Below are 19,772 nucleotides of genomic sequence, written 5' to 3' on the forward strand. Positions count from 1 at the left end.
CACTCACTAAAAAGCTCATGTGCTTCTCTCCAAGGTGGGGTTCAGCCCCACACTCACAAACACTAACTCTCATGTGAGGCACCACCCTGCCACGCTCACATTTCTGGTTTCACAACTGACAGGGTCTACATGCGGGACATCAGAGGATGAACTGGAAAAAAAACGGTGAGTTGGGTAGACAATGAGCACAGAGAATTCACAGGTGACAGGCTGGTGAAAGACCAGCTCAGCAGCCCTGACCACCCCAGGGGCTCTGAGGCACAGCAGGCAGTGGGGCAGTGGGTGGTTAACAATTACACCATGCTGGACACCCGGGGCAGCTTTTAGAAATACTTCTGCAAAACGCTCAAAATTGAATTAAAGTTTAGCTCTTTAAAACTTTCCAGTTATCTGGAAAATTAACTTGTGTTTACTTATTTGGACGCTGGTCCTGCATAAATAAGGTATTACCATTCAGAACTATATACCCAGGATAAACCACCTAAAGCTGAGAAAAGTGAAAGTGATCCTTTACTTATTTAGCTGGCATCATTCTTCTAAAACACAGCACTGAGCAGTGCAAGGAAAACCTGGATTCTACTGGCTTCTTTTCATTATCTGTGTGACCATGGGGAAAATGTTTTTGCCAGGACCTCATGTCCTGACTGTGAGGTCAAAAGGCTGGACTCAAGGACAGAAAGCCAGGATGATGTCCAGATGTCTCTGGGATTGTGCAGTCAGGAGCAATTCTCACCTTCACAGTGGTCGCCAAGGGCGGATGCTCTGTAACCTCGGTCACAAACACAGAGGAAGGAGCCCTCCGTGTTCCTGCACTGTCCATTACTGCAGAGATGATGGTGCTGACATTCGTCAATATCTACAGGCAAGAGAGTAAAAAGAAACTGTATATGTGGTACTTTAAAAATATTTTTAATCATACATGTAAAGTAGTCAATAAACTATCTACTTTGTAATTAATTTAGACTCTTTGTTGTGTGAATTAAACTGATCTCTAGCAACAGGTCACGAATCCCCCAGGAGGGAAAAATCCAGATGAACTCAAAATCTGAACCAGTTAGCTAAGAATCTGTATATATCAATGCCAATGTTCACTGATAAGTGGCAAATACTTTGGGGCAATCTGTAAACCTCAACTTAGCTTCTTGACTCTCTTTGATAGGTTTAAAGAGAACACTGAGCTTAAAAGCACTTAGGCCTATAACAGTCTGAAGCTGAGGTCAGCAAACTATAGCTCACTACCTACTCCTGTACTCAAAGTTTTATTGGAAAATAGCACCCAAAATTCATGTACTATCTGGCCCTTTACCAGAGAAGTTTGCTGACCCCTGATGTAAAGTATCATGGCATATACATCTTCATTTCTTTTTTGAACATATACCCTTCAGGCCCCTAGCAATTAGACTTCCTTTTTTTTTTCCCTCTCTCTCTATGATTTTCTGGCCAAATCTAATGGCTTTTCCCTCCTCTCAGACAATTTGGTATCTGCATTGCCACTGAATCTCTCTCTTCCTTGACCCACATATCCTCAGCTTAGAGATGATTTGTTTTGTAACCCCAGCCCTGAGCTCAGGCTGAAGCACACACATGTGTCATATCCACACAACAGAAGGCACAATGATACATTGCATGTATTCAGTTATTTTACTTTCACCATTAGATTTTAAGTTTCCTGAGGGTGGGACTATGTCTACCACATCCTTTACTACTTAGATGATCTAGTGTTTTACAGTGAGCAGGCATTAATTCACGCTGTTTGTTGACTTTGTTCTTCACATCTGAGTATGTTTACCTACTTCTGGCAACGGGATTCTAGAAGAGTCAACACAGACGTTAGTTTCCACAGGGACCCTGCATGACTCTGCTCTCTCTCGCTCTGCTTACAGCAACATTTTGATTATCATGGCATTTGGCACCTAAAATTGGTTTGCCCCTATTGATAATTTGGTGGGTGGTTTTACACATATCTGACGTATTTTTGGTAGTGACATCAAAGGCTCTTCAAAAGAAAGGATTATGAATATGATAGCCTTATTATATGATCTGTAGACCTCTTCTCTTATTATGCATTCATTTGTAGTTCTCTAGCTTAGCTAATTAAGGTCAGGAGTCAGAAAAGGAAAAACAAAGCTGGGGGCATCACAATGCCGGATTTCAAGCTGTACTACAAAGCTGTGATCACAAAGACAGCATGGTACTGGCACAAAAACAGACACACAGACCAATGAAACAGAATAGAGAACCCAGAAATGGACCCTCAGATCTTTGGGCAACTAATTTTTGACAAAGCAGGAAAAAACATCCAGTGGAAAAAAGACAGTCTCTTCAATAAATGGTGCTGGGAAAATTGGACAGCTACATGCAAAAGAATGAAACTTGACCACTATCTCACACCATACACAAAGATAAACTCTAAATGGATGAAAGACTTCGATGTGAGACAGGAATCCATCAAAATCCTAGAGGAGAGCAGAGGCAGCAACCTCTACGACATCGGCCACAGCAACCTTTTTCATGACACATCTCCAAAGGCAAGAGAAACAAAAGATAAAATGAACTTGTGGGACTTCATCAAGATAAAAAGCTTCTGCACAGCCAAGGAAACAGTCAAAAAAACTAAGAGGCAGCCCACGGAATGGGAGAAGATATTTGCAAATGATACTACAGATAAAAGACTGGTATCCAAGATCTACAAAGACCTTCTCAAACTCAATATGCAAGAAACAAATAAACAAATCAAAAAATGGGCAGAAGATACGAACAGACACTTTTCCAATGAAGACATACAAATGGCTAACAGACACATGAAAAAATGTTCAAAATCAGTAGCCATCAGGGAAATTCTAATCAAAACCACACTGAGATACCACCTTACGCCAGTTAGAATGGCAAAAATTGACAAGGCAAGAAACAATTGTTGGAGAGGATGTGGAGAAAGGGGATCCCTCCTACATTGTTGGTGGGAATGCAAGTTGGTACAGCCACTCTGGAAAACAGTGTGGAGGTCCCTTAAAAAGTTAAAAATTGAGCTACCCTATGATCCAGCCATTGCACTACTGGGTATTTACCCCAAAGATACAGACGTAGTGAAGAGAAGGGCCATATGCACCCCAATGTTCATAGCAGCATTGTCCACAACAGCTAAATCGTGGAAGGAGCCGAGATGCCCTTCAACAGATGACTGGATTAAGAAGTTGTGGTCCATATATAAAATGGAATATTACTCAGCTATCAGAAAGAACGATTTCTCAACATTTGCTGCATCATGGACGGCACTGGAGGAGATAATGCTAAGTGAAATAAGTCAAGCAGAGAAAGACAATTATCATATGGCTTCACTCATTTATGAAACATAAGAACTAGGAAGATCGGTAGGGGAAGAAAGGGATAAAGAAAGAGGGGGTAATCAGAAGGGGGAATGAAGCATGAGAGACTATGGACTCTGAGAAACAAACTGAGGGCTTCAGAGGGGAGGGGGTGGGGGAATGGGATAGACTGGTGATGGGTAGTAAGGAGGGCACGTATTGCATGGTGCACTGGGTGTTATACGCAACTAATGAATCATCGAACTTTAAATCAAAAACCAGGGATGTACTGTATGGTGACTAACATAATATAATAAAAAAATATTATTATACAAAAAGAAAAAAAAAGGAGTCACAAAATAAAGTAAAAAACTTTGAGATGGACTTGTAGAATCTAGAACAAATTACTTTATCTGTGTGTTTGAGTATGCTTGTGTGTGCTCTCAACTTCTAGATTAGGAATTGTAATGTCTTTCCTTATTCAAGAAAGGGGTAACTGGGGAAGGCCATGATGATATTGGTAGATCTCTTCATAATGCCATCATTTATAATAGCATTTCAGAAGACATTTGCACTCATTAAATAGTCAAAGTTTACATATAGACACAGACATGATTTGTTTCCTTATTGGTCCTATAGAGTATCTGTTCTGTTCTTAAATAAACGACATTTAAATGAACTTTCTTTTCAAGATCTCTATCTAGACACTTGTGCTTGTCACCAGTGATACCATCATATCTTCAAGTTCAGGAAGCATATACTTATTGAGAAGTGAAGTAATTCTGTGTGAGTTTCGACAAAATATATTTTTTAAGTCTAAGGTCAACCTCAGCGAGATCCAAAATACTATTACCCTTAGGAACAGGACATATTTCACAAACTTTATCTGTGATATAAGGGGGATGTTGTTTTTTTCAGTCTTGCTGAAAAGTCTTTTTCAGTAAAATTTTTTTAAAAAAGAAAAATTTTAAAAAGGGGAGTAGACACAAAAACGAAGGTCATTAACATTCCACAGCATAATGCTGGGCTGATATATAACCTTCCAATTGCTGAAATCTGAGTAGGTAAAACTTTCAAATGAATTAAATAGAACCGATTTTCTGCAGCAAGGAATTACACAGAGAGCAATGCTTTTTCTTCCTAAGACGAATGCTCAGCCACTAATCACAAACACCATATTTTTCAAATTTAACCCTTTTGTCATCCTGTGTCCTTGACTTTTCTGACTTAAGCTGAGGTCCCTTGCTTTCTGGCACTATCATGCAACCATCCAGTTAGTTTCTGGAAGATGCTACCTTTACTGAGTATCGTTTTTCAGGCCGGGGCCTTAAATGAAAACCACGGTAGTTCACGTAGCCACGCTCCTACCTTCACACTGGTCTTTCGCTGCTGACAGCTGGTACCCCTGCCCACAGGTGCACACGAAGGAGCCCTCCGTGTTCTTGCACTGCCCATTCATGCACAGATTCCCTTGCTGACACTCATCGATATCTGTGAATAGAAACAGTGACAATTATTTTAAATTAGGCCTGTATCTAGAACATACCATTACCTACACTTTGAGCCTATAAATCAAGCTATGAAATCATGTCCTAAAGATCAATGTCTAGCTACTGTTTTCCTCCGAAAATATCTTATTATTTAAAATGCATCTGAAAGGTTTTGCCAGGAGAACTCCATTTGGGGCACAGTCCTGCCCCTCAAGGACGACCGACAAATACCCATTTCATGAGCAAAGCCATATTTCTTAGCCTCTCATGCGGCATTCATCTTTTGAATTGTATCCTGATGTAAGCAAGGTGTCACATTATCCTGTGTTTCCTGAAATAGCTCACATAAACTATTAATGTAATTGGAGCTCATGAATTCGTTTTTTAATTAATTTTTTAGAGAAATTAATTTGGTTTACTAGAAACTTTTGTTTCACTTATTTGTAAATAAAATGGATCAACGCCACAGTAAGGCCTGGCTGCCAGCTACTGACTGCCAATAGAGAAATTAGATAAGCGAGCTGAATGTCACTTTCAGAACGATGTTATACCTTTCCAAATGCTCTAAGTCTATTAGCTTTAGGAGTGGTCGACAGCAAAGAACAGCCTACACCACATTTTCTTTCAGCACATTCTATTAAATACTTGAGACGTCAGTTCAAGAACTTAAGACCAACAACAGCGTGTGGAGCTGGTTGGATCTCACGTAATGTCTGACAACATTTTTAGTGCCTTGGACTCTTTTTGACTTTCTCAAAGAAGATGACAAATTAAGCATTCCCATGTGAAGATGTCTGCAGCAAGAATATACCCTCTATTCCAAGTACTGTCAGGGTATGCCAGACATCTTACATAAGTTCCTCATTTATGTCGGGAATACTGTCAGAAATAATTCATTATAAGTAATGACACACACGCTTGGAACAACTTGAGGCAACTCAGTTATCGTGAATAAGGTGATCTTTGGGTCTTTAAAATGACCACGAGGACAGAGGCAGTGTAATTCTACAGATAAAAAAGCCTTTTTCTTTTCTGACAAGGGACAAAATTCCTATGACAAAAGAATGCTTTCTAATAAAACAGGCATGCAGGACAAATGTCTTTCCTCTTTTGTGCCAAGAGATAAACAGAAAATATTGTTTTCCCTGAAAAGGATTTCTTTAAGGGACTTTCACACAGATCACTATGACAAATCCAGCTCAGAGTTAAAATAGAGACTATCTCCAGGTATTTATAAATTTAGGACATATAATGCTAAAAGGTACAAAGAGAGAGAAAAACACAGATACAAAAAAGAAATAAAGAAACAAGTACTGAATTAATATATTAGATAGCATATTTACAACATGAAAAAAAGTTGTCAGTACATTGAGTGAGGTGAAAACAAAGTCAATATTTAGCTCTAAGGTGAAATTTGGCAGGTGCTGGGACATTGGAAAAGGGACAGATTTAAGATCTGGGAAGAATTTGACATCAGTGAGCTGAGGTGGTTTGGGAAAGATTTTGAAATAACTACAGAAAAAAGGTGTTATATAATTGATTACCATAAAAAGGGTGGGCTTTGACTGGGGAGTAAGGAAAATAATCAGTGTATGTGTACGTTTCTAGAGCAGAAGATGGTGATCTTGCCTGACCCCATCCTACACTGTAATGCAGACACCAGGAAAACCAGAGGAGGGGGCAAGATTCACTGAAGTGGCGAAAACAGCCCTTTTCCACCTCCAACCTTTGACATGTGCTGCTTTCTCTGCCCCCTAAGGTTTTCTCCCCTCCATATTCAAAATTTTAAGACCAAGGTTGAACAGCAGCACCTTGGGAAGCTTTCCCCACAGCATGCGAGCGGAATCAGCCACACACTTCTTGGCTTTAACACAACTTTGTACAAGCCTATGATTTGGTGAATAACAACATCAACTACGTGTCAGACTGTGTCCCTGTGTTAGCTCCTTCTCCGCACATTATCTCTCTTTCTGTATTTTTTCACACAATCCTCACATCCGCCTGAGTAGCTACCATTACTGTTGCCTTTTTACAGATGAACAAGTATGGCTTAGCAAAGGAAGAACACTTATCCAAGCTCACACTTGAGAGTGTCCGAGCTAGGTTCTGATATACTGCACTCCTCCTTTTTAAACTAAACTCCAGACTTCATTTGGGTTTCACCAGTCTTTTCATTCATGCACTCTTTCCGTTCCAGGATCCAATCCAGGGTCCCCCCAGGACCCCTGGGGTCCTGTCTCCCCAGTCTTTCCTTTCTTCACAACTTTAACAGTCTTGAGAGTATGGGCCAGAGTCCTGTAGAATGTCCCCAATCTGGATTTTTCTGATGTTTTTCTCATGATTAGACTGGGGTTATGAGTTTTTGGAAGGAATAATACAGAGGTGAAATGCTCTGGCCTTCACATAATGTCAGGGGTACATGATATTCCCATGACATCACTGATACTGTTAACCTTCACACTTGGTACTTTATTATCTACAATTATCTGTAGTAGGTTTCTATCTTTTCCAACCAATAAAAGTCCCTTGAGAGATTTAAACCTCTCAGTAGCATCTGCATTTGAACACGGCCTGGAACATGTGGGTTCCTTGATACGCCCAAAAGGAAGGGAAGGATAAAGAGAAGCTTCTCCAGCAGCCCAGCAGAGCATCACATAGGAGGGGAAATGAATGTTCCTAGGGCTGGCATCCACTGATGGTGTGAATTTGGGGATGCTGGGAGCCTTCTTACAGAGGAGCAGGCTCAGCTGGGATAGCTGAGTAAGAAAGAGTAAGAAAGTGGTTATAAGTCATTCACCCAACATGTGTTTACTCAGAGCATTGTCCCTCCAAAGAGTCCAATCCCTGAATTTTAGAGCTGGTATGAGACCTGGAAATCTAAGTTTATTTATCCAAGGTTGCAAGGTGAGTCACTAGAAGAGCTTGGTAGGAAGGCTTTCGATGCAGGCTGGCAGGAAAAGGACCAGGAGGGAAGGGAGATGTGCCCACCTGACCTGCTCCGCTGGGAGTGGCCAGTGTTCCACTGTACATAAAGAATTGGGCCCCCAATGCAGAGGTCGGTGAATTGGCTACTGCCAGTGGGAGATGCTACAATTCTTACAAGACAGTAAGAGACCTGTTTATTACTTGCCTACCATGGTGAGAAATTAACCTCCACCCTACATCCTTCACTTTCATTGAGACACTTCAGAAAGAAGAAAAACTTCACTTATTTCCTCTCTTCTGCTGCAAAGAGCATGCTTTTAAGTATAAAGCACTAGGAGCAAAAAGGAAGCCATCCACAGATTTCATCACAGAAAAAATTTAAACTTAAAAAAAGAGTTATGCAAAGAAAAATTAAAGAAACCCTGGACAAATTACAATAATACACGCCCCAAAATGTATGTGTAATACACAGACACATGTACATAGGTTTACACATGTATTATACATAAAGTATTCATATAAATTGATTAAAAAATCTGATAAGTGGGAACAGATATTAACATGAATTTACACACACACACACACACACACACAAAATGCTTAACAAACATATGAAATAAATGTAATAATTAGAAGTGTCCAGGGAATTAACAGAAATAAGCATAAATAATAATCTTTTAGAATGAAAAGAAACACATTTTAAAAATTAGAAATTGTTCTGTAAAAATAATAAAAAACATTAAAAACATTTTACCCAATTAGTCCATTTTTATAAATAGGGAAATGATCCTAAAATTCAGACCAAGTTTTATTTAAAAAATGCTTGTTAGGTTTTTTTTTACATAATGATGAGAAGTTGGGGGAAAAATGTGGTTGTTTAACACATGAACAGCAATAAGATGCTGAAATAGTAATACACTGAACTATTGAGCAGCTTTCAAAATTAATATCTGAAAAGTTATTAATGATGTGTAAAATGTTCATGATATACTATTCAGTGACAAAAAGCAAGATACAAAATTGTACATTCATTATCTTAGCGACAGAAAATATCCATGAGATAGGACTATTGATGAATGAGATTGAGAAATTGTCATTTTTGTTTTGCTTATTTTTTGTGTTTGCTAGATTTTCTACAATGAGTTTTTTTTTTTAAGATTTTTAAAATTTATTTGAGAGAGAGAAAGGGAGGGAATAAGAGAGAGAGCATGGAGGGGTGGGCAGACAGAGAAGCAGGCTCCCCTGAGCAGGGAGCCCAACGTGGGACTCTATCCCAGGACCCTGAGATCATGACCTGAAACAAAGGCAGACACTTAACGGACGGAGTCACCCAGGTGCCCCTACGATGAATGTTTTTTATTAGCAATTTTATTGAGATATAATTCACCACCACATAATTCATCTAAAGTGTACAATGCAATGGTTTTTAGTATATTCACAGAGTTGTGGAACTGTGTGTATTGTTTTTATAACGAGAAGAAATGAAATAAATAGATCTGTGGTTTATAGAAGCTCTCTAAAAATATGCTGTTTTCCTTTATGTAAATAGATATGGTCTGGATGTAACCACAATGAGGAGTGACTTTCCAAGATGCCAACAAAAATGTGCTCTGAGTAGTTCAGTCAAAATAAATGACAGGTAGCGCGGTCTCTCTCTCTCTCTCTCTCTCTCTCTCTCTCGTTCCCTTTTCTAAGCTAATTACTCTAACATATTCTTAAATGCAGTTCAAACAAAAAGGAGAAATCTGATCACAGCATTTACCTTTGCAGTGCTTGTGGTCTGGCGTCGGGGTATAACCCTTGTGGCATGAACACATGTAGGAGCCTTCAAGGTTGGAGCAAGTACCATTTGTGCAGATCTGTGGTTCTAGGCATTCATCCACATCTTGAAGAATGTTGCAGAAGGGGAGAAAAAACCCACAAAGACAAAGAGAGAAAAAAAGAAAACATGAATAAAGTTGACTTTGGCTAAAAATAGAACGCATCTTCAAACACGGATTCTTTAAGAGAAGCTTTCAAATCAGCCCAAAGGAGGAACAGGAGCTCTGGGGTGAGCTGCATGTATGATAGTTTTATGCCTTGATTTACCTTATGCAAAGTAACTCAAAAAAGGAAACAAACGTGCTCTGTGAATCAATTCCATAGAGAGCTCGCTGTGCAGGGGAGGGCAGAAGAGAGGGCAGTTTTAGAGCAGCATCCCTGCACAATGAAGTATTCCAAAGAGTCCAAGAGGTACTGAGGTCTAGCTAGGGAACAGAGGAGTGCAGCAGCAAGTGAGGGTTCGCTAAAACCAAAGACAGGACTCAGGACCTGGAGAAACTGCAAGAGTTCTTAACAGAAAGGTGGGGAAAAAAAACTCTGATAAAATGTTCAAAGATGGCGTTGAATCAGTATTATAAAAACCAGCCTAGGGGACAAACAAGCCCACTGGGCAGTTTGAAGGTAGGGGACAGGCTGGTAGAGACATCTTCACCAAGCACTTACTGCATGGAAGCAGGAAAGGTTGTGCATGTATTCGCTTATTTAATCCTAACAGGAGCCATACAAGCCAACCATTTCATCAACAAAGGAACCAAGATTTGAAGAAGTTCCAACAGACTGCCCAAGGCCGCATGGTTTGAAACTGGTGGCTCATAGGTGCACCAAGTCAGCCTAACTCCAAAGCCCATCCTTTTGACCTGTTTCTATTCACATAAGTTAAGTGGAGTGATATAAAACTGCTGAAGAGAGAATTAGGAATGTTTGTTTTTATTATGTGCTAACACAGCATTTATATAGAAAATCATCAAAGTGTTCATTGATTTCATTCAGCATTCATTACATTCTTACTAGAATATTGTTAATTCAGGGGTGCCCGGGGGACTCAGCTGGTTAAGCTCCGACTCTTGATTGATTTTGGCTCAGGTCATGATCTCAGGGTTGTGAGATCGAGGTTGAATTCCAGCAGGGAGTTGGCTTGAGATTCTTTCCTCTCCCTCTGCCCCTCCCCCACTCACTCTCTCCCTCTAAAACCAATACATCTTTTTAAAAAAGGAATATTGCTAATTCAAAATGAAAAACTTGAGTTCTATGCCCCACCTGAGCATTTCTGGTAAGTCCACTGTATGTTGCTGTGAGAAGACCGTGTAGCATGAAAACCCAACACTCTTTAAGAGGAAAAATTTAAACCACTAAGTGCTGAAACTACACACAGCATCATGATTTAGGCTTAATTCTACAGCAGGCTATAACTTGATCCGGGCATCTTCATCATAAGACAGACCAACAATATGGAAGAACACGCTCTTGACCACACCCATTGCATTTTGCAATGCTCGCCATGAAAGCAATAAAGCTTTCCACCCTCTTAATATTAACAGGCAGGGAGTTGCAAACACATGAACATCAGAGATCTAGTTCTAATTCGGCATTCCAGAGGTCAGACTGCATTTGTTTGCATGCAATTTCATTAAAACTGTATTCTGGTTTTCTTACAATGATATCTAGAAATAGAGTATTACCCAAATGGGGCAACAGTGTGTGTCAGCACACATGCACACCAGCATCCATTTCACATGCACACTGGAAACAGCCAACCAACCAGCATTGTCTGAGTGCTCTACCTTGCTTTTGCAAAATCACTTATTCTGGTGAACTGACCCTACTCTATGACCACAAAAATAGCACTTCCAGATGGACTCACCGTCCGTCCTTTCTTTGGTTGTGGGAGTCCACTTTTATAAACACTGAACGCAACAAGTTGAAAGAAGAAGCTAAATGCTGAAGCCAAAGTAAATAATGGGGCAGAATGAGCTTAGACACTAGGCATGTAAATTCCAGACAGCAATGTTAAAATGTCATGTCTAGTATCTGCATTGGTTTAAAAACTGTTAAAAGTTGAAAAATGTATGGATTGTTCTCTTTAATTATTCATGCACCGGGAAATGTGACTTATAGGGCTCCAGAACAACAAAATCAATTTCTAAGACCATATTTTCTCTAGTTAAAGCAAATTAACAGACAGTACAGATGATCATTCATGAAATACTTTTAAAAAACTTGTTACTAGGATGCCTGGGTGGCTCAGTCAGTGAAGTGTCCAATTCTTGATTTTGGCTCAAGTAATCTCAGGGTTGTGAGATCAAGCCCTGCATCGGGCTCTGTGCTCAGCGTGGAGTCTGCTTGTCCCTCTCCCTCTGCTCCTCCACCCACTGCAAACATTCCCTAATAAATAAATAAAATCTTTTAAGAAAATACTTGATACTTATAAGATACTTGAATAGTACCACAGTGCATATTTAAGAGCTTCTAAGAGAGTTGATCTTAAAAGTCCTCATCATAAGAAAAAAAATTTTTTTAATTCTGAACTGTGTATGGTGATAGACTTTCACTCAACTTACTGTGATCATTTTGTAATGTACACAAATATCAAATTATTATGTTATAAACCTGAAATTAATATAATGTTACAGAAGTATCATACCTCAATTTAAAAAAACAGAATATATAGTAGGAAGATGCCTGGAATAGGGCCTCACTTGATGGACGTAAAAGGAGTGAAATAAACTCATGGTTTCATCTTTCACCCAGACCTGTCTCTTAAACTGCAGACCCACACAATCTAGTTGGTCAGTGCACTGGACATTTACCCTTGATGTCCCATAGGCACCTCCGAGTCTTCACAGCCAAAACTCATCTTTCCCCCTGTGTTTCTTTTACTCTATGTCAATATACGATATCACTATCCACTCAGATGCCCAAGTCAGAAATTGGGAGTCATTCTTTCTAGATTTCTTATTCTTCCTCTTTCCCCACATCCTATTTGTAATAGTCATATAAGTTCTATCTTCCCATTATCTCTCAAATACACCTGCTTCCTTTCATTCTTACTACCACCATTCTATCTCACATGGGTTACCGTCATAGTTTCTCTACTTCAAGTCTTACCCTCTCTAATCCACTATCCAGCTGGTAGCCAGAGTCATCAAAAATACAAACACAATCAATGGTGTTGCTCCTTTGAAAACTTTCAGTGGTTTCCAGTGTTTTCCCATTAAGTCAAAGATACAAACTTGTGGGACCCTGAGTGTTATCAACAGAAAGCCTTCCCTCAGTTCTCACTTCAAACCCTTGGGAGGATCAGTGTTTTGGGAAACAAGGTAGTCCCTACCTAGCCCACTACCCAAAACCCATAGCCTCTTACCCTTGCTGCAGAGGAAGATGGTTAGGTCTTTGGTTTTCTGTATTGGAGCTCAAATCTCATCTTACTCTAGTTACCATCTTGTACAAGAGTCAGATTACCCAAATTCTTGTGATGCATACACATCATCAGTTCAAAAGGGAAACGTCATGAAAAACACTGTGTCCACAGAAAAATGTGTTCCAAACTCCCAAAATACAATTTACCAATGGGCTTTTGGGACATAATTTGGCATCTGCTATTCAATGAATTAATTAAACCTCCCACAGTAAGGAATTTGCCAGGGGTTTATGAGGTCAGCACTTTGTGAATATGATCGTTCAAAAGTTTAGAAATCCACTCCACTATACTATTACCCAATCCAAATTGATCATTGTCATCTACAACACCCTGAGAGACTCTAACAGAGGCCTGTGGAAAACCAGATATGCCATGTCTAGAGGATTTCATGATCTGCTCCTCTCAGAAACCTGTCAGAAGAGGCAGTCAGAACAGTAGACATGATTTGTCCTTAGTTAACCCTGGCTGATTCATTCATTCTCTCCCTTTCTTTCTTTTGTCTTCTTTCTTTTCTTTTCTTTTTCTTTTTTTAAAAGATTTTATTTATTTATTTGAGAGAGAGAGGAAGAAAGCACAAGCAGGGGGAGGGGCAGGCAGAGGGAGAAGCAGACTCCCCCCTGAGCGGGAAGCCTGATGCAGGACTCAACCCCAGGACCCTGGGATCATGACCTGAGCCACAGACAGACACTTAAACAACTGAGCCACACAGGTACCCCAACCCTGGCTGATTCTTATGATCATCTTTTTCTTTTAAAATGTTTCACCTTGGGGTGCCTGGGTGGTGCAGTTGGTTAAGCATCTGACTCTTGGTTTCGGCTCAGGTCCTGATCTCAGGGTCATGAGATCGAGCCCTGCGTGGGGCTCCATGCACAGCGTGGAATCTACTTAAGACCCTCTCTCCCACTCCCTCTGCCTCTCTCTCTCAAATAAATAATAAATTCAAAAAAAAAATATGTTTCACCTCATCATTTGAATCCTGCAGCCTACGGTTCTTTGTCAAGATTAATATGAAGCTCAGTGGTCATTAGTTCCTGAACTCCAGCTTCTTTTTTCTTCGGGGGGAAATGAGGACATTAATCTCTTTCCAGCTCTCTGGCAACTTTCCATTCTCCACAATTTTTACAAAGATGACTTTCAGCTGGCCAGCAAATCCACCTGTAAATTCTCTCATTGCCTTGGGATGTAATTTCTCTGGGTCAGGAACCCTTTTGATATTTCCCTTCCTAATCTCCTGGGGAGACACGAGATAGCCTGAAGTGCCTCTCTGGGGGTACAGAGGGTATTCAGTGGCTGACTTCACACAAGTCAGTCCTAGGCTATGCTGCTCCCTTCTACTTCACCTATCAGCTCCCTGAGGTTGGTCAGACTTGGTTCCAGAGCAACAGTTTACGTGCATTACTTCCTGTACTTTCAAGGAAATGAATCTCTCAACACTGCACATCAGTCATTTTTCCAAGGCCATTCAGTCTCATTTAATTCCTTAGTGATCACCACAGACTTCAATGAGTGAGCAACATTTGACATGCAAAGTAAACATCTTATTCTGTCATTATGACTACAGGAAAATACAAGATTACTCCCCACCACCAACATGACGTTACTTCAGTGATCCCTCAACTATTCTGTATACATTGTCTTTTACAGTAAAGATGATGGCGGAACATATTTGACAGAAAAGGAAGCATGGTGAAGTCAGATACTGATGCTGGTTAGGCCAGCATGATGGAACTGCCTGCACTCGTGGTACAGTAAATCCTCAGGATCTCAGGCACCCTCTGTCAAGTCTGACCAAGTTAAGATATGCAGTAGCAGTGCAGCCTACAAAAATATGTTACACATCCCTCAAAGACTCATCACTGTTCTTCAAAACTGGAGAACAGCCAGTGCTATGTACATCCCGGATAAAGAGCCAAAGATGATCTCAGAAAATCAATCCATTAATCCTACCACATCACTGCTTCCTACCTCCCCTTTCCAAAAGAACATTTTGTCTTTCAGCAAAACTCAGCTGGGGCTATCTATGGTGGAGACTGCCATCCTAGAGTCAAGAATCCCTCAGCCATTCTTACTGCTGCTTGCAAGGGATGATTCCCACCCATATGGATCATCTCTCTTTCTACGAACTTTTCTTTCCTCATTATCTTAATCATATTGCTTTGTTCTCTTATTTTCTTGGGTGTACAGGAAGAGATATATGAAGTAGTTATAGAACAGAACACTAGTTTTGGAGATAAAAGACCTGGGATCATGTCCTAGCTCTGATCATTTATTACCTATGACCATAAGCAAGCCCATTAACCTACTTGGGAATCAATTTCTATATCTGTACTACAGGGATGATTGCCCTCATATCAAATAAAATAATGAACTCAAAGCCCTTTGTAGCAACATAAGAGAAGTTTTCTTAAAAAAAAAAAAAAGAAGTTTTCTTGTTATTATGGTAATTAGTCTTTACACACAGGTATGTTTCCTGCTTTCAAAAGTAGGTTTTTGTTTGCTTTTTTTATTGAGAAAATATAATTGACATATGGCATTGGGTAAGTTTAAATGGTAATTTGGGATGCTTATATATTGCAAAATGATTAACAAAGATACCTAACGTCTCTCTTATGTCACATAATTATTTCCCTTTTTTGTGAACATAATTATTATCTAGCCTGCTAGCAGCTTTGAAGTTTATAATACAGCACTGTTGACTATAATCACCGTAATACAGCACTGTTGACTATAATCACTAATCTGTGCAACAGATCTCCAGGGCTTATCTACCTGCCAGTTGCAAGTTCGCACCCTTAAACAATATCTCCCCAATTCCCCCAGCTGCCAGCCACCAATAACCACCATTCTATTCTGTTTTGTTTTGCTTATTTACAACTTCAAGTCTTCTCTGGAATTAAGCACATAATTAAGTATTTGATAATAACACAATGACTAATTAGAAGACTTCTTTAGCTATAGTGATTTAAAGATTAGGCTGGTGTTTGCACATTTAATAATATCTGCAAAAAGTAGATGTTCAGTTCTGTTGCCATCTTACACAAAGTAAATAAATGTAGAATGAAAGTCTTCAATTTCAGATAAGCCTATGAATATTCATCTATTTCATAAAGGTTAACAATGATTCTCAATATCTGAAAATAAATCCTAGTGTGCAAAGAACTCCTAGAACAAGGAGCTTTCCATGTTCACCACGCACATTCTGTGCACCTGGTTTTGGTTAAGACTATGGCTAACCAGTTGTCAAGTGGATCAAATGACACTAAGTTCTTCAAATGCCTGAGACCCATTACATTTAGAAAACGTAAATCGGAGTCACAAAGTCACTATTAACTTAATTACAGTTTGACAGAGAAGGATTACTATGATAAAAATTTCAGAAATTAGGCTTCCCAGGTTACATAGTCTTTCACAGACTCAATTATAAAGCAAAACAATAAAGTTTATGCAACAAGGGATAGCTGCCTATATCGACCAGGTGATAGATATTGTGTCTTATGAAGGTGGGCCAAGAAAATGAAGTAAAAGGATGGAGATGGTAGTATTGCAGAAGGTAAAACATTTGTTAGGGATGATCGATGTCCCTACAGAAAAGCATTATGATTCTCAAGAAATAGATTCCAGCTCAATAAAAATGCTGAGATGTTGAAAGGTAACTATAAGATTAAGATTACTTAGATTCATAAAAGAAAGTTCCTATGAGGTAGGGAGAGTTAAGAACTATAGGAAATGAACTTATTAAAGAAAGTCAAAGACAGTTATACATAGAAACTCGACATAAAATTTACTTAAACAAGTTCCAGTTAGTACTGCACTTCTTACATTTCAGGATTAGGGAGGTAAAAGGGAGGATAACAGAGTTAGGGGAAGACACGTTTATTGGGTTCTACTTTGTGTCACACGCCTCACTAGGTACTTTATATTGCTTATTTAATTCTGACAATAAATCCCATGGAGAGTATTTCAATCCCCATTTTAAAGATATTGAAATGAAGCTTCAGAGAGGTCATATATAAACCCAAATCTGTCTAAATTCAGGGATATATGATCTTTATATCAGAGTTACTGAATGTACCTTCAAACAACTAAATATTAGAGAATCTCCTTTGGAGGACAGCTCCAGCAGGGTTTGAATCAGGCCTGTTCATGAGTAAAGAGAAACCTGCTAATTGAGTACCTGACAGGCTGGCTTCCCTCAAGAAAGGTCCTGGTTGAAGCAGCCAGTTAGAACTGGTCAGAACCCAGGGTGATGAAATAGTCATTAGAGGCAGGGATCAAGCGGGCAGCAACTCCAGGCTGAATGTGAGGTCCAAGGAATACAATGTTGAATGATGAAAGCGGCTTTCAAGAGAGGACTGAAATCCACAACTTGAAAGAAGAAGCTACATTAACAGAGGAGCCAACAAGAGTTGCCAAAAAAACATCAAGGGATAGATATTTTGAAAGTGGACAATAAACTACTGAGAATGAAGGATCATATGCCCTGAACTCAACACTAGGAAACAGTATGGTCTCCCAGACAACACCTGCTAACATCTGACCTGTTTCTGCCCCAAACAATTTCTGTTCTAATTCATAAATCAAGGAGTAGCATCAATCAGTGAGATCCAGCCTGCATGGCATGAAGACAAGGAGGCCATTAACGGTTTCACCAAGGTCACCTGTGAGTCAGTGAAAGAAGCATAAAGTGTAATTGGCATCAAATCTCTGCAGAACATAATGGTTCAAATATCCATTCTCAATTCCTAATGAATCCATTTAACAGAAAAAAAGAGTCAAATCAACATATGGATTGTTGGACTTTAGAAAAAAACCACAAGCATTATGCCACACAAAAGAATTACATATAACACCGTACAACTTTACTTATAATAATTTAAAAATATTCAGTCAGTGAGAGCAGAGTAGTAGAAAAAGGAGGACACTAAGACTTATGGAACAGAATTCCCTGTGAGGTAGGGATTATCTTCTCTACAGATGATGACTAACAAATGCCAAGTGTAAGACTTCTCTTTAAATGGTGAGATTTGGGGAAATTTTAAGTCTTTAATGTTCTCCTATATTTAAAATTGGAGGGAAAAAGTCTTATCAATGTACCCTAAATCATCTGAACTAAAAGGATATTAAAAAGTCACAAACTAGTCCCAAATAACTGTTAGAGACAAAAACAAACAGAAGCGAACACCGTATAAATAACTTATCATTTGATGCCTTCTCTGACCCCCATAGAATCTCTGACACCCTCTGTCTCCCTTACACTGCTTTTTTTTTTTTCCTTTGTGGCACTCAACACACATCTACATACCATATACTTCACGTGCTGATTTATTTGCAGGCACAATGTGAGCTCTAGAGTACAAGGGCAATGAGGACAGGGCATTTATTCTGTTTACTCTCAGTCTCCTGGGTCTTGAAAAATGCCTGGCTGTTGGTAGGCACTCAACTGTTAAACTGAATGAATAAATATATAATCAAGTTGTTGTCGATAACCTCAACTCAATGATAGGCTTAAGTGATGACTACACCTTCTAGAAGGTATTTTAGAGTACCAGAAGGATAAACGTGAGAACTAAATGTATGCGATATGGCTGGGTATTCACTAGCATTGTCAGAGTTGAGCAGAAAAATCAAATTCATTCATTGGTTCAATAAGAACAGAAAAGCACGTTGCAATATCTACTTTTTGTCACACTCAACTTTTTCACACGTGAAAGCTCTACTACCATAAAAAATGAAGATGGGTCCATTTTGGTATAATCTGCAAAAGCCCTCCCGAGAATTTCAGAGGAACTGCAAGTCCAGTAGGAACAACGACTGGAACTGGAATTGTATAACCGAAGAGATGCTTCATCTGTAGATGACAGAGCCCACAATTTCACCCAAGGCAGAAGGAAAAAGTACACGGAGTATTTTTCACAGGAAATGCATGACCTTAGCAATGCAAAAATGAAAACTAGTGCTTGGAACAAGTGGCTAACTGTGATTTTGGTTGACTACACAGTGACCTCATATTTCTGCTTATGATTCTACTCATCTGGTTGGCAAAGTGAAGTTACTTTTAATGGAGGTACTGTGTTTCTGTCACTACACTGGAGCAAAGTGGTCATGCTTAGACCGATTGCATACACCTAGGTATAATAACTCATTTATTATTATTGCCCAGTCTAGATAAACGCATATATATTGAAGAGCAATCACTTGCCAATTTGCTCAGTCATATTTCATTAGTAAATTCATGAACCAGGGCTGTGTTTATACCACTATTATGAATTTTAGTTATTTAAGGTAAAATTCAGGCTCTACTCTTGGATTATAAAATGCAGCAGTATGTGAACATGAGAACACGAATGGAATCTTGATAGGCAACTATGAAACTTATGCCAAACGGGGAAATTAAAACCAAATGTATGTTCTGACCAGCACTGATCACATAAACAAATGCATACCAAATGAGCAATTAATGAATAAAAATCTCCCAAAGATCAACGTCTCACAATTCCAATGATAGACACTCTTGAAATGGGCATGAGGCTCAGGGCAGAGGGCCACCTGTACCATGTACAGAGGCTTAGCTTATGCAACCTGGTGATGAGTCCAAAGCTTTGAAACTGGGACTGTTTCTGCCAAGCCTACTTATCCCGCCTGCTCTGCAACACCTAAACGTCTTTCCCAGAGATGTATGAGTAAAGATGAACATTTTATTTTATTATTTTTTATTATGTTCAGTTAGCCAGCATATAGCACAGCATTAGCTTTTGATGTAGTGTTTGAGACGGACATAGCAAACAGGACTGAGAGGGTCTGGCATGGTCTGCCCCC

At 39.4% G+C, this 19,772-nt stretch overlaps 1 protein-coding gene across 9 annotated transcripts in view; it reads right to left on the reverse strand.

The window, feature by feature from the left end:
• LTBP1 (latent transforming growth factor beta binding protein 1) overlaps positions 1-19,772 on the reverse strand; it is a 391,256-nt gene that overhangs the window by 85,890 nt on the left and 285,594 nt on the right. For all 9 annotated transcript variants that reach the window (XM_057309361.1, XM_057309360.1, XM_048222571.2 and 6 more), the window contains 3 exons: positions 9,480-9,602; positions 4,671-4,793; positions 734-856 (listed from right to left, as the gene is read on the reverse strand). In XM_057309361.1, coding sequence (XP_057165344.1) covers positions 734-856; positions 4,671-4,793; positions 9,480-9,602 — 369 coding nt within the window. The remainder of the gene's footprint in view (positions 1-733; positions 857-4,670; positions 4,794-9,479; positions 9,603-19,772) is intronic.

The sequence above is a fragment of the Ursus arctos genome, unplaced genomic scaffold, assembly GCF_023065955.2.
Source record: "Ursus arctos isolate Adak ecotype North America unplaced genomic scaffold, UrsArc2.0 scaffold_8, whole genome shotgun sequence".
NCBI lineage: Eukaryota > Metazoa > Chordata > Mammalia > Carnivora > Ursidae > Ursus > Ursus arctos.